Genomic DNA, 15232 nt, shown 5'->3' on the forward strand with positions numbered 1-15232 from the left:
TATATATAAAGTAGTTCAGGTATTTCCGAAGACTTGCCAGGTTCCACAGAGGTTTCATTTTGAAGGAAAGAATGTGGTATAGAGAACAAGGTAGGCCAGCTTTGGGCACTCCAGAGATAATCTTAAAAGCAAGATTCCGAAGGGCCCAATTTGCACATACATACCATGGTGATGTATCTTCAACTATCGCCACAAAGGTGTGGGTGACTGAGGCATCTCAGTGAACCTCACAGTGGGGTCCCTAAGGTAATCAAATTAGGTTTTAAACATTGTTTAGGACAGGTACAAAAAATAAGTGCAGAAAATGACTTCAGGGGTTACTAGGAGAATGTCTCCATAAATCATAAATTTCAATGCCCTTATCTTGGCCAAAAGTCACATACCAGGCATCCAAAAGTATCTCTGAGATATTGATAGATCTTTCTACCTGAACTGTTAATTCTATCTCTAAAATCTCTAACATCGTACCTTTCTCACCAATTTGAGTTGACCCATTTATGTGTCAAATTATTTCACAGATTACGTCATTTATTCTTCAAGAACAAAGGTAATATAACCACAGGGTATATCATCAATATAGGCATAGAGAAGGTATCCTGTAATTTCAGGAATAATATTTCAGCTTTTAATTATTTTTTGCAAAAATGAGAACATACCACTCATAGAGATACTGTGACTGGCAGTCATTGCTACTTAAATTGTTTTCTCTTTTTTTGAAATAATTCACATTATCTTACTATTACATGGAAGGCATCTTCCTTTTACTACCAGGCATCTTTCCTTTTACATAGCCAATTCCAGTTATCTTGCATGTAATTTTGTTAAATATGTAAAGTATATGTGGCGCTGAGGATTGAACCCAGTGCCTCACATGTGCTAGGCAAGCACACTACCACTGAGCCACAACCCCAGCCTGTAAATACTCTCCTTTAAGTGAAATCTTACACTTTTCTCTCACTTGAAATGATTCTGAAATTTATTCATGTTGTCCTATGCAGCAAAATACATTCCTTTTTATTGCTTCAAGATGTTCAAATTAGTAATATTTTGCTATTTCTTATCCATTCACCAAAATTCTTTTTAAAAGGTTTCAGCTTTTGAATTACAAATGAAGCTACTATACCCATTTGTCTATAAGTCTTTGTGCAGACATATGCCTTCAATTCTCTTGAGTAAAATACCCACGAGAGGCATGGGCACATTTTATGGTGGATCTTATGGCATGATAGACTTGAAAATGCTGCCAAAATGTTTTGTAAAGTGTTTGTAGAATCCCTTTGAAAGTGTTCCTAGAATAAGTGTATAGGCATTCCAGTTGCTTCAAGTTCTCACCAAAGCTTCATGTATTCAAAAATTGTGTATTTATACTAATAAATATTTAGTAATTTCATATTGTGGGTTTAATTTGCATTTCTTTAATGAGTAAATACATTGATCACCTTTACCACTAATCATTTATAGCTTTTGCATTTTTTTCTGAGGTGCTAGGGATCATGGCTTCACACATGGTTGGTAAGTGCCATACCACTAAGCCAACCTCCAAACCATGGTAAATGTCTTGAAATATTTAACTAATTTTTACTTGTGTTATTTTCTTAAATTTGAGTTTCTAGAATTCCCTGTATATTTTGTATTTTGTACAAAATTCCTTTATCAAATATACAATTTTGGAATATTTTTATCCAATTCATGCCTTATTTTTTTTCATTTTCTTATCACTGACTTTCAAGAGAAAAAAAAAATCTACCTTAATAAAGTCCATTTTTTTAATGAACTGTGCTTGTGTTAAATCTGAGAATTCACTATCTAAATTAAATATGATAAAACTCCACAATGCTTTCCTCTGGTAGTTTTAAAACTTTTGATTTGGAATTAGTTCTACACAATTTTTTTTCTTCCTTTTTTGGCATTGCATGTCCAATTTTCACCACATTTGCTGAAATGACTATACTGTAACAATCAAAAACCTTTCCTTGATTTGAAATAACTTGATAATGTCTGTGTTTTAGGGACTGTATTCTGTTCATCTGTTTGTCTTCTTGCCCCAATACCAAACTGTCTTGGTTTCTTAGATTTATAATAAGGGAATGATTTGTTGTAACCCCTTCAATTCTATTATTGTTTTCAGAAGAGTTTCAACATGCAATCAAATATTCTAGGTTAATTTCATTTTCATGTCCATTTTGGAGTCATTATATCAATTTTTACAACATATGCATGCACAAACATACACTGCCAAGTATATTGTAGAGTGATTTTGAAGGTACATATCACTTTTGGGACAATTGTTTTCTACTAAATAAGGATGCCTCTTTTTGACAAATACAGTATAATTACCTACATATGTGGGTCTTCAATTAGTCTCAGCAGTGCTTCTTAAAGTTCTGTATACAGCCCTAGCACATATTTTGCCAGATTTATCTCTAAATACCCTGTATAATTTGGGTCTGGGGATGTAACTCAATGTTGGTAAACTGATCAAGCCAGTGCTTGATTTTATCCCTTTATTTGACTCTCAGCACTGAAAAAAATAATTGCATGTGTTTGTTGTCTTTCATTTTCAATTTTTAATTGTTTTGATATTAGAAAGGTAGATGGAGATCTATATAGAGGGGGTAGTAAAATTATGTTCTAAAATATTGGGACTGGTATTATGGCTCAGCAGTAAAATACTTGCCTAGCACATGAGAGACCCTGGATTCGATGCTCAGCACCACATAAATATAAATAAATAATATAAAGATATTGTGTCCATCTACAACTAAAAAATAAATATTTAAAATAAAATATTACTAAATTTACTTATTGATTTTATTATGCTGTAGTTGGCTTATTATTAGGTTCCAAAGGAATTTCATGATCATACAGAATCACTGTTGACAAAAACTGGCACAGGACTGATCTCACAAACACACCAAGGACAAAGGCAAAAGCAGATTTATTGTCAGGAACCTGACAAGCTATCTCATGCAGAGAGAGCAGCAACTTTATCTCAAGAATTACTTTGTATATGCAAGATTATGGCCATGGGTTAGGGGCAGGGTTAGCCTTTGCAATTGGCTTAATAACCATCACCTAATTTTGTCAAAGGTGATTTTCTATTTCTCAAGGATAGAGACAAACAAGTTTTTACTCCTCAAGGACCGGCAAGTTATTTCTTAAGAATAAGGACTGTGTTCAGAAAGTGGGGGTGGGAGAAAGGAAAATGGCTGTAGTTATGCCAACAACTGTGAATAAATATAGTTTACTTGTGTTTTTCCTAACTAGATGGCTTTACTTCCCTCTTTTCACTGGAACCTCTACTACCTTGTTAAACAAAAGTGATTATCCCTGCCTGGTCCTTAAAATTTGGAGGGAGGAAACATACTTTCTTACAATATTATACATCTCCTTAGTTGTACACTAGCAGTTTCTGCTTCTTTGTTTGTTTGTTTTATAATCAAGCTGAGAAAATAACTTGTTCCTAGATTATCAAGAGTTTTTATTAAAAATGGGTTTTGGATTTTGCCATTTTTTTTTCTGAATCTACTGAGATGACATCATGAGGCATATTTTTAAATACAATGATTTGGTTTATTCATTTCTTAGATTTTTGAATGTTACTTAGCTTTCTATTCCCACTGGATCACAGTGTGTTATTCTTTTATATATTGTTGGATTTAATTCCCTAGAATTTTGTTATGAATTGTATTTTTTTATAGGCTGTCAATCATCAGCTGTCTCCTCTTGTCATTCCTTTGTCTGATTTTAATTTCAAAGGAAAATTGGCCTCACAGAATAAGTTAGAAAAACTTTCCTTGATCTCTCTCAAAAGAAAAAAAGAAAAGCAAATTTTGACTTTCTTGATTTTTTTTTCTCTTTTATTTTTTCAAATATTACCTTTATTATTCTATTTTTACTGATGGGAGGGTAATTTGATATTCTTTTTCTGTTTTCTTAGGGTTAAACTGAGTACAGTCATTTAAAATCTCTTTCATCTGATGCATGCATGCCTATATGTATGTACTGCACTAACTTCTTTCCACCACTCTTGATAATGTTATGTATTTTGCCATTGATTTGAAAATATCTTGTAATTTTCTTTTGAATATTCTTTTTCCAGCAGGATATTTACTATTATATTATTTAACTTCCAAATATATGGAGATTTTCCAGCTTTCATTCTGTCATTGATTTCTAATTTCACTTTAATAGATTCAAAGCATACATTTTGTTTGGTCCGTATATTTTCAAATGTATTTCTTTGTACTTAAGAAGAGTGTGAATTATTTTTATGTTAGTTGGAGTTTTGTTAATCATCAGGTTAGGGACCAACTGATAACTCATTTGGAATTTTTATGAGTTCTTGTTGTGCTAACTTCTTTATCATTAGGAAATGACTGTTTATTCCTGATAAAATCCTTTGCTCTGAAATCTTTCAATGATACTTCTGTATTTCACCCATCCAGTTTTCCTATTAGGGGTCTCATGGAATGTCTATTCCTTTCCATTTAATTTTAACCTAAATGTTTCTTGATTTTTAAAGTGACCTTTCATAAGAAGTATACAGATGAGTTTTATTTTTTTCATCTATACTGACATTTTCTGACTTTGAATTAGAACATTTATATAATTTACATTAAATATGTTATTATATTGATTGGATAGGGTTTAAATCTATTACTTCAGTTTGTTTTCTCTCATCTCATGTGCACATCTTTTCCTACTTTATTTCTTTGAGAGAGTCTTTATTTAGCTTTCATATACAAAATTTATATTTTTCTGTTTTAGGATTATAAGTTATGAAGATTTTATCCTTTGTTATTTAAAAATTCTATAAAAATAAATGCCATCTTTTGTGATCAATCTTTAATTACTACATGGCTGTTATCTTTGTTTTGCTCCTCTAACATCAAGTGTCCCACCCTATGCAGTCCCCTGGGCATGCTTGGCCACCATCCACTTTGGGGTACAGATCGGGCTACATTGGCACTGCCAAGATGGCTCAGATTCGACCTTTTTATGTAGTTTTGAACATGAATTTATTGTGACTTAGCAGATAAAAGGTAGACATTGCAAGGTGCTACCAAATTCAATATTTCATTATATACTTTTGAACCTGAACACTCTTTCAGATAAAGAGGTTATTGAACTTTTTCTCCATTGGCAAGGTCAATAATTGACTTTTGCAGGAGAAAATTCATCTGCCCACAGATATGTGACTGGTAAAGAGAGGGCCCCAGAGTCCTCTGAAAGGGTGTTGGAGACCTTAGGGTTTCTTCAAACATACTTTGAAACTTTCTGCTATAGGTGACCTCCAAATTGCACTTCTGGATAGCTTAAGTCAGAACTTCCTAAAATAGATAAATGTTGTAAAATATATGTATTTGGCTGTGTTTAGCAAGGTAACCTAACATGCCCAACAGTGTATCCAGATGGTATGGAATACTACACAGTTTGAAAAAAAGTGAGGAAGTTCTTTACATATCATCTCTCACATGGATTATTATACAGAAAGAGGTATATTTTGAAGCAGGAAGAAGGAAGAATAAAACTTGGATTAATATTTGCCTAGACAATTCAAGTAATAAAAGTAACTAAGGAAGAAAGAGGTTAAATTGCTTAAATTTTTACTTTGTTTTGAACCTGTGAAGTTGAACTATTTTATAAGTCAATTTTAAAGAAGAGCATATAAATCAGACTAATTTAGTGAACATTTGTAAAATGCAGATCATGATTATGAAAATGCCACAGATCATCTGTTATCATTGTGTTTACTTTTATATTTATGTCCACTGAAAGCAACACTTATTTTATTGAATTGTCAACTTCTCAGAGATCACTAAGAATGGAATTTAAAATGCCAATGCAATGTTTTTCCTTTAATGCCTTTTTCTCAATCAATGTAATGAGTTATCTTGATCTTCATTATCTTGTAATCTGGTCGAATCAAAGATCTTACTGTTTTCTTCAGATAGATTTGATTTTAAAACTCAGTGCTCAACATATCATCATCATTATATCACCACTTTACTGTTTTCACAAATGAGCAATTAATACTTGGAAAGTGTTTGTTACCATTCTCAATCAAGTATGTGAAGATACATTGATTAAATCCTATTGCAAGACAAAAATATTAACTGCTGATAATCAAAATCGCAAACAACTCATTTGTAGTTTTCTAGAAGGATTAACTATATATGTTTAGTTTAACCTTGGAGATGTACTGTCTTTCAAACTGAAGTTGTAGAATTATTTTTTGTCCATAATTTGATACTTAATAGTCCTTAAATTATGTTTCTTTAGTTGAAAATATATTCCTGTTAAATAGAAATTTAAATTAAGCAACTCTGTAAGTGAGAAATGGAATATTATTTCAAGAACCAGAACTGTTATTAATGAAAATTTAGAGGTGTTAGATCATATTACAGCATTTTAGAAAGTAGTAAAAAGCAAAGCAGATGAAACTGAGAGACAAAATTGTAGATACAATAATTATGTTAAAGCCTAATATAACCATTGGAAAATACCAGTTATTTGATCAAACTAATGATAATGTGATCTCCATAATGGAAATACCTCATTACAAAAAAGCATCTACATAATATTAAAATTCTTTATTCCATAATATTATAAAAAACTGAATTTATGAAAAATTCAAAAAATGTAAGTTCATTGAATAATAGGAATTAGTTTTACAAATGTGATTTCTGAATTTTTTCACTTTTTTATCTTCAATACTTAAATGCAATGGAAGGGATCATGTGATAATTAATTTATGGGAAGACCTAAGAAAAGAAACTAATTTTCTTTGCATGTAGACTGAGAATGGCAAAACAAAACGTAAAAGCAACAAGATACTTTATTATTAAACTGGTCCATGTCTCTTCTTGGTAAAGGACTGAGTTATTTTTGTGATTTTCTAATAGCTACATAGTCTGAAGATTTTAATGAGAGAGTAATGATGTAAAATAATTGTGAGGTGACTTTTTAGTGGACCACAGATAAATAAACTATCTATGTGTGAATTTAGTCTCTGATATATATTTAGAACTGAAAAGAAATCATTATAAAATAGTAATTTTCTGCCTGTGGCAGAATGAGATTAGTTATTGCTAGCCAGAATAAATTTGGGGGAATTAATGGATGTCGGTTAGTCTGAACTACTAAAACTGTGACATACTTAGGTATTCCTTGGTTAGGGTGACATCCATCTTCCGAGGAATATTTGAGGAAAAGTGGGTAGAGAAATGCTTACAAGACATGGAAGACATATGAAATAGCTGGAGCCATTTTTGAAGAAAGGGAAATTAAACTGTTAAATTAGTGGTGTCTCTGGAGCCTAAGCATCCAGTGAGGGCAATGATAACTTGAAGGTAACCAAAGCCTTCATATTGTTGAAAGTTATGAGGCTACTTAAACACCTGCCCTATTTCTAGCAACTAAAGAATAAAAATGGATTTGTTTCCAGGAAGTTTTGACAAAGTAACAGATATAGAATACAAATATCAGTAAGTGTATTAAAACAGAATATTTCTGTTGCAGTCAAATTTGAAGTAAAGTGTTTTTAAAAAGTAAAAATAGAGAGGCATAGGATTTATGAGAAAACAAGAAGACTGAATGAAATAGAATTGCAATAACTTTTAATATTGCTTAATTCCACTGGGGAATTTATAATCAATAAAATAATAGTATACATAAAAATGATTTCCATAGTCCAAAACAGTGGGTATTAAACTCCCTGAACACCTTGGCATTAGAACTAATGAAAAACCTCCTCAGATTTTGATATTATTATTTTACAGACTATTTGGAGAGTTTCTTTTCACAAAATTGTATGAACATAAAATATTTGTAGTGTTCTGCTAACCTACACTAAGTTAAGAGAAGAAGGTTTATTAGAAGATTTAAGATAACATAAGCTAAAACTATTGAACTGGTCAGTTTTTATAGATCTTCTAGCTTACTTTACTTTATAAACAAGAAAATGTTGTTAAAGAATTAAATAAAGTTTTCCAGTGAATGGCAGCTTCAGAACAAGAACTGAAGCACCTCATTATCAATTTGGAAGTGTCTATTTATATTTGATGTTAGAGAGAATTTCTGCTAAAAGTTCACTTTTATTTTAATTCCTTAATGTATTGAAAATCTTTACTTTTATAATATAAATAGTAATAGTGCTCTTCAAACTACCTTTATAAATTAGAAAAAGCAAATCAATGCATTTTTATTAAATTGTGTTTTTTATTACTATCACCAGGAAGAAAAAATAACATACAGATAGTCAAAGAGCAGTGTACTTAAAATTAAGCATTAATATATTAAAAAGTCATCTTTTTAAATACCATTCATCATTATTATTTTAGAGATAACATGTCAGATCATGTTCCTCATATCTACATCGTAAATTCAGAAACTTGATTTGTTGTGTTTAATGATTGAGATACATTTAACTTATTATTCTCACTATCAGTGAGCTAATGAAACATAGTTACTGACTTGAAAATAACATAATGCTATTATAGAGATATTTAATTATAATTAAACTTATAAGTACCTATCTGGCCATGTTGTTTGGATATGTAAAAAATAAATTTATTTATTAGGAGAATTAATTTCTAATATTACTTTATCACATTCAATTTAATAAATGAAACTATTGTGTACTGAGTTACAATTTATGCTTTACTTTGAAATTTAGCTTCTATTATGGATGTTAGTAACTTGTTTATTGCCAACAGTACATTTCAGTAACAGTTTCAACCTGTCCAAAATTTGCAGCATGTGCAAGTTTTTGCAATGTAATTAGTTAGAAATTGGGGATGCTTAATTTTAAAATTGAATTGTTCATGAAAATCTATTTTCATACTCTCTATGGTTTAAGCAGTTTCTCTTCATAAAATGTTTTATAGTTGTTTGAAGAAATTAAGTGCAGTTAATCAGAAAGAACATTATGCTTTGACACCTAATTTGAAAGCCCTGTCTTAAAGCAGTGAATGATTGCTTATGGCATTAGATATAGCAATGAGAAACCAAATAGGAAATCCATTTATGTTTAAATTAAATATCAGTATTGATTAAGTAAGGATGGTATTGTCTTCTTGTGAGACATTTTATAAAAGTGTATGTGTTTGTTAAAACATATAGTTCATTGTTTGTTTTAATAGATTAAGAAAAAATAAAACAACATTATAAATATTTTCTAATTATTGTACATAAGAATGCATAGCAGTGGACATTAATATTCTTTTATTATTAAGCTAGAATTTAACATCAATTTTTAATGTTTAGCAGTTAGAAAAAAGGGGACAAAAAGTCTTAGAATGGTGTTGGTTCAAACGTTTTTGTCTCTATTTATTCTATGTCTATCTGTCTTTCAGTGCCACCAGCAATCACAATGCCTCAGAAATCATTTAATGCCACAGCAGAGAGAGGAGAAGAGATGACATTGTCCTGCAGGGCTTCAGGCTCTCCAGAACCTACCATCTCCTGGTCAAGGTAGGTTAAACATGCATGTGTCGTCTGGATCATGGAATACTATTTGGATTTTTAATTGTTTTGTCAAGAAGTAAAGCAATGTTTTTAATTTTATCTAAAAATTAATAAGGCTACTGTTTTCAGTTCAATTCCTGAGGTTAATTGCTAAAGAGATAAGCAGTGTGTTGTGCTCTGATTTTGAGTCCAAGGCTGCCCTCATGATGCTTATTCTGTCTTCAAGGGCATGTTTCTGGCTAGAATTGGCCTAGGAATCTTGTAACTAATCCTACCTTTTAACGTTAACAACTAGTGGGTCTTGAAATAGATATCCCAGTGTTTCAGGCCACATTGTTATAAGTGTACTTTTTATTATAATGTAATTAATTGTATATTTTATTTATGTGTAGATAAAAGGTAATTATGCAAAGTTAAAACTTCATGAGTTTAATTTGTCATTTTAAAACTGTTCAACCTATCATATGAGTAAAATTTGTATTCTAAATCTATTCTTTAATAGTTTACTTATGTGAGATCTAACTGCATCACAGAAAACCTTTCAGGTCAACTATTATGATGAAAAAATATTGTCACAGAATATTATTTTAATAATTTTATATTTCCAAAGAAACTTATTTACTTAGATTTTAAAAAGTTTCATATGTATTCAAAATTGTTTTCTTATATTTAATCAGAAAAATAATAATCATAGGGACAAGAGGAGGCAGAGTCAGAGGAAATAAACTGTAATTTATATCTATAATTTTTCATCTTAGTAGCTTCATATGTCATTATTTTCTTCAATTGAGTAGGATGGAAAAATAATTACTTTAAATGTAAATAGTCATTTTATCCTCTGGATATAAAGTATGTATTAGGAGAAAGGGAGTATGTGGTCATAACGTCTATAGAGATGACATTAGTTTTAAGGGGAAGTTTTTATTTTTGTGCTTTTTATTTGTAGATGTAGACAGACATCCAAGGTCAAAGTACCAGCAGGGTTGGTTTCTGATAGCTCTCTCTTAGTGGCTTATACATTGTCTCCTTTATTGTCATATGCTCTCTCCACTGTCTGGAAAGAATGTGAAAGAAATCTCTAGTATCTCTTCCTCTTCTTTTAAGTGCACCTGTTCCATCATGGATAAGTTGCCCCATGTAATCTCATTTAACCTTAATTATGTCCTTAATGGCCCTATCTTCAGATACAGTCACTTAGAGGACTTAAGGAATCAAAGTTTGAATTTGGGAGAGAAGAGCCATTTGGTAGAAGTAAAGAAGAGAGTCAAGGAATAAAAATTGAGGAATTATAAGAATATTTCACAAATATAATCAGAAATAAATAAGTGGTATTTAAATAAGTGAGAGGAAAAGCAGCAATTCTACATCTACATTCTACATTCCCTTCAAATAGTTGTTTTCTATCTACTGAAAATACTCTATACACTTTTATTGTTAGCCCATTAATCTAATAAGTTCCATTGATTTGCAAATGTTAGGGCTCCCTTATATTCCTTGTTTAAAACCCACTTAAGATATGTTATATTTTTATGTATCATTGTGATAGATATGATGATAATGTTAAGAATTGTTGAATTAATGACTATGAGAAATATAATATTATTATTTTCCCATTCTTGAATTGTTACACCTCAAGGCAGTGTTGGCCTTATAGACTGAACAGTGACGTATTTCCTCCTCTTCTATTTCATAATAAAGTTTGTATATAACATTGCTTACTTATCACTTAAACATTTGGAAAATACAAATAAAACTACAGAATACTATATGCACATTATTATTATTTTAACTTTAAGGATTTCTACTTCTCTTGGAAATGCACACTTCCTAGTATATATGTAGAGATGTCATAAGAAACTGGGAAAAATGATGTTATTGAGTCACAAAAGAATAAGAATTTTATTAGAATATGTGTCAGTGTTTACTGGAAAATGTAATCAGAATTTACTTCAAATATTTATGATATATCATAGAAATGCTTTGTTTAATTTTGGGAATATTTTAATAAAAATTTTAGTTTTTTTTTTTAGTTTCTAATTTATATGAAAAAGTAAATATTCCCACTGACTTATACAAATCCTAAACATTTTATGTTAGTAAGTCCTAAGATCAATTCAGATATTCAAACCATTATATTTTTGTACTAGGAAGAGAAGCAAAGAAGAAAAATAAAGAAAAGAATGAGGTAAAGGAGAATGAGGATAATAAAAAAAGAAGCAAAGAGAATACATAAAAAGTTTTTCAACTAATAAGGGAAATTGTAGAAATGTTTCAGAGTTTTAATATATCTAAAATATCTCCTATTATACAGTCTAGTAGAAAATACTTGAAAGGTTATATATACCACACTTAGAGCAGAATTAGATTTATTTCATTGTATAAAAACTGCATGATTAATGTGATTCTATTACATGTAAAATCAGAAAAGTGAGAAATTATACCCCATTAATGTATGATATATCAAAGTACATAAATGCATTCCACAGTCATATATAACTAATTAAAACAAATAAAAAATTGAAAATATTTATTAAATAAATGTTATTTATGAATAAAAAAGAATTGGGAAAAATTTAATTATTTGTGTCTAAAAGGAAACATAAAAACTTCCTATTTTCCTTCATTAATTAAATTATATCCAGCATAATATTTCTGATTAGTTGTGCTTTCACTTGAGTTTTTCATTAATGTATTGATAGTACTTATATACAATAAAAATTTTGATGTGTTTATATTGTACTTACATTGGAATTTATTTAAATAAATTTTCCATAGATATTATTTTTAAAAATGTGTCCCACCTAGAAAATAAACATATTTCATAAAGATGTGTTGGCTCACCAACTTATATTGTGTGGAGGGAATAAAAATAACCAAAGAAAACTGAGTTTTTGCTAATAATCAAAGTTCAAATTGAACAAATATGCTTTTGTAAACTGACTAAAGTCAAGATTTCAACATTGCCCAATGGATTTCTTGTCTCTAAAGTCAAAACAAATTTTAAGCATAATTTTATTATTTGCAGATTAAATTACTGGAGTACTAAAACATACTTTTGATTGGACTATATCACTGTCTATCAATGACAATAGCCATGAAATAATTGATGCCTATAGATCAAAAAGTTGATTATGATCTCCTGGGTTATGAATACAAATTTATGAAGAACAACCTTCTTTTTCTTCTTTAGGAATGGCAAGCTCATTGAAGAAAGTGAAAAGTACCTTTTGAAAGGAAGCAATACAGAACTCACTGTCAGGAACATAATCAATAGTGATGGAGGGCCTTATGTCTGCAGGGCCACAAATAAGGCAGGAGAAGATGAAAAGCAGGCATTTCTCCAAGTCTTTGGTAAGTATTATAGCATATTGCCTAAGTCTGAGATGTCTAGAGGGGTGCCTGAGTAAACTTCTACTCCACTGTTAATGAAAACCATTTAAATTTCCATAATTAAATTTGGTCTTGTATAATTTGCTCCCCTCTGAAATGTATTTTCAAATTTCAGCTACCAAATAAAATTGTCTTAAGAATTACATCAAATCACCCATTTAAATATTTATAGAATATTAGCTGAATCATAACTGAATCTGAACAAAAAAAATTAAATTGCTTCGATGGATTCTGTAATGTTTTATATCTCTATGAGGGTTAATCTTCATGAATCTTAAATTTCATGTTGGGATCTATTTTCTATTCACTATACTTAAAAAAATTCACATGAAACCCCAAGAGTCCCAGGAGTTCCACAGGCTGAGGTAGGAGGATCGCACATTCATAGCCAGCCTCACCAAGTTCCTGAGGCCCTAAGCAACTTAGTGAGACCTGTCTCAAAATAAAAAATAAAAAGGGCTGTGGATGTGACTCAGCAGTTAAGCTATCCTAGATTCAATATCTGGTATTAAAAAAAATTACATTATGAAGGCTATGATTTAGAAACATTAAGCTAAACATTGATTGAACTATAACTAAATATCTGTTTTCATTTTACTAAAATAAAATATGTAAATATCCTTCATATTGAGCAAGAGATATAATGTTTACCTTGGAAGTGGATAGAACATAGAGAGTTAGTATTATTTTAGAAAACTTTTGATTTACCTTTTATTATACTTGAACAAGAAAGAAAATTTGCCGTTTGATAGTTATATGATTTTTCACTTTAAAAAGTGAAAAAAATTACATTCTCTACTAACATTTAGTATCTCTCCATCTTTGGCAATACTCACCAAAATGTTTTCACAACAAAGAAAAGGAAAGTGAAGAAGGCTGAAATCTCTAAGATTAAGAATGATTAAGAATGACTAGCATTAGCAGTTGACAGATATAAGGGTCCCACTTATATTAACCCCAAAGAAATGATAAAATGTTACATCAGAGTTATAATCACTTTTTTAATACTGTTGAATAAATACTAGCGGAGGGACCACTCTCTTCCCAGTTGTGCCACCATAATAATAAAAGTGCTTTTCAAACTAGAGAAAATTTCATGAATGCTTATATTCTTTTGGGGAGAAACAAATAACTATTCCAAACTATATTAAAATTAAAAAAAAAATAAAATTTGCCTAATAAGATGCTTCAAAAAGCATATGAAACTGGACAAATTGGAGAACATTGTTTTTAAAGGACTATAATTTTGGATATCAGAGTGTTGGAAAGTTAGCATAAAGAGCAATGTTAAGGTGATGTTAAACAAGTCTTTAATGAGGAGAAAGAGGAAAAAACTAAGGGCCGGAGATTGCTCACATGGAGGAAAGAGGAAATAAATAGAAATCTATTCAAAATCATAGGGAGTCCTTAAATTATGAAAAGTTCCCAAGTGTTTACCTCTTTTTTTATCTTTTTTTTTATTGTTAGTTGTTCAAAACATTACAAAGCTCTTGACATATCATATTTCATACATTTGATTCAAGCAGATTATGAACTCCCATTTTTACCCTGTATACATGTTACAGATTCACATCGGTTCAACATCCACTTTTTTACATACTGCCATATTAGTGTCTGTTGTATTCTGCTGCCCTTCCTAATCTCTACTATCCCCCCTCACCTCCCCTCCCCTCTCCTCCCATCTTCTCTCTCTACCCCATCTACTGTAATTCATTTCTCTCGTTTTTTTCCCCTTTCCCCTCACTTCCTCTTACATGTAATTTTTTATAAAAATGAGGGTCTCCTTCCTTTACCATGAAATTTCTCTTCTCGCTCTGTTTCCCTCCCCCCTCTCGACCCTGTTTAATAGTGATCTTCTTATCATGCTCTTCCTCCCTATTCTGTTCTTAGTTGCTCTCCTTATATCAAAGATTACATTTGGCATTTGTTTTTTAGGGATTGGCTAGCTTCACTTAGCATAATCTGCTCTAGTGCCATCCATTTCCCTGCAAATTCCATGATTTTGTCATTTTTTAGTGCTGAGTAGTACTCCATTGTGTATAAATGCCACATTTTTTTTTTTTATCCATTCATCTATTGAAGGGCATCTGGGTTGGTTCCACAGTCTAGCTATTGTGAATTGTGCTGCTATGAACATCGATGTAGAAGTATCCCTATAGTATGCTCTTTTAAGGTCTTCAGGGAATAGTCCCAGAAGGGCAATAGCTGGGTCAAATGGTGGTTCCATTCCCAGCTTTCCCAGGAATGTCCATACTGCTTTCCAAATTGGCTGTACCAATTTGCAGTCCCACCAGCAATGTACAAGTGTACCCTTTTCTCCACATCCTCGCCAGCACTTGTTGTTGTTTGACTTCATAATGGCTGCCAATCT

General features: G+C 30.8%; 1 protein-coding gene across 3 annotated transcripts in view; it reads left to right on the plus strand.

The window, feature by feature from the left end:
• Ncam2 (neural cell adhesion molecule 2) overlaps positions 1-15232 on the plus strand; it is a 479693-nt gene that overhangs the window by 274297 nt on the left and 190164 nt on the right. For all 3 annotated transcript variants that reach the window (XM_048803529.1, XM_015478659.2, XM_048803530.1), the window contains 2 exons: positions 9360-9477; positions 12662-12822. In XM_048803529.1, coding sequence (XP_048659486.1) covers positions 9360-9477; positions 12662-12822 — 279 coding nt within the window. The remainder of the gene's footprint in view (positions 1-9359; positions 9478-12661; positions 12823-15232) is intronic.

The sequence above is a fragment of the Marmota marmota genome, unplaced genomic scaffold, assembly GCF_001458135.2.
Source record: "Marmota marmota marmota unplaced genomic scaffold, marMar, whole genome shotgun sequence".
Classification (NCBI taxonomy): domain Eukaryota; kingdom Metazoa; phylum Chordata; class Mammalia; order Rodentia; family Sciuridae; genus Marmota; species Marmota marmota.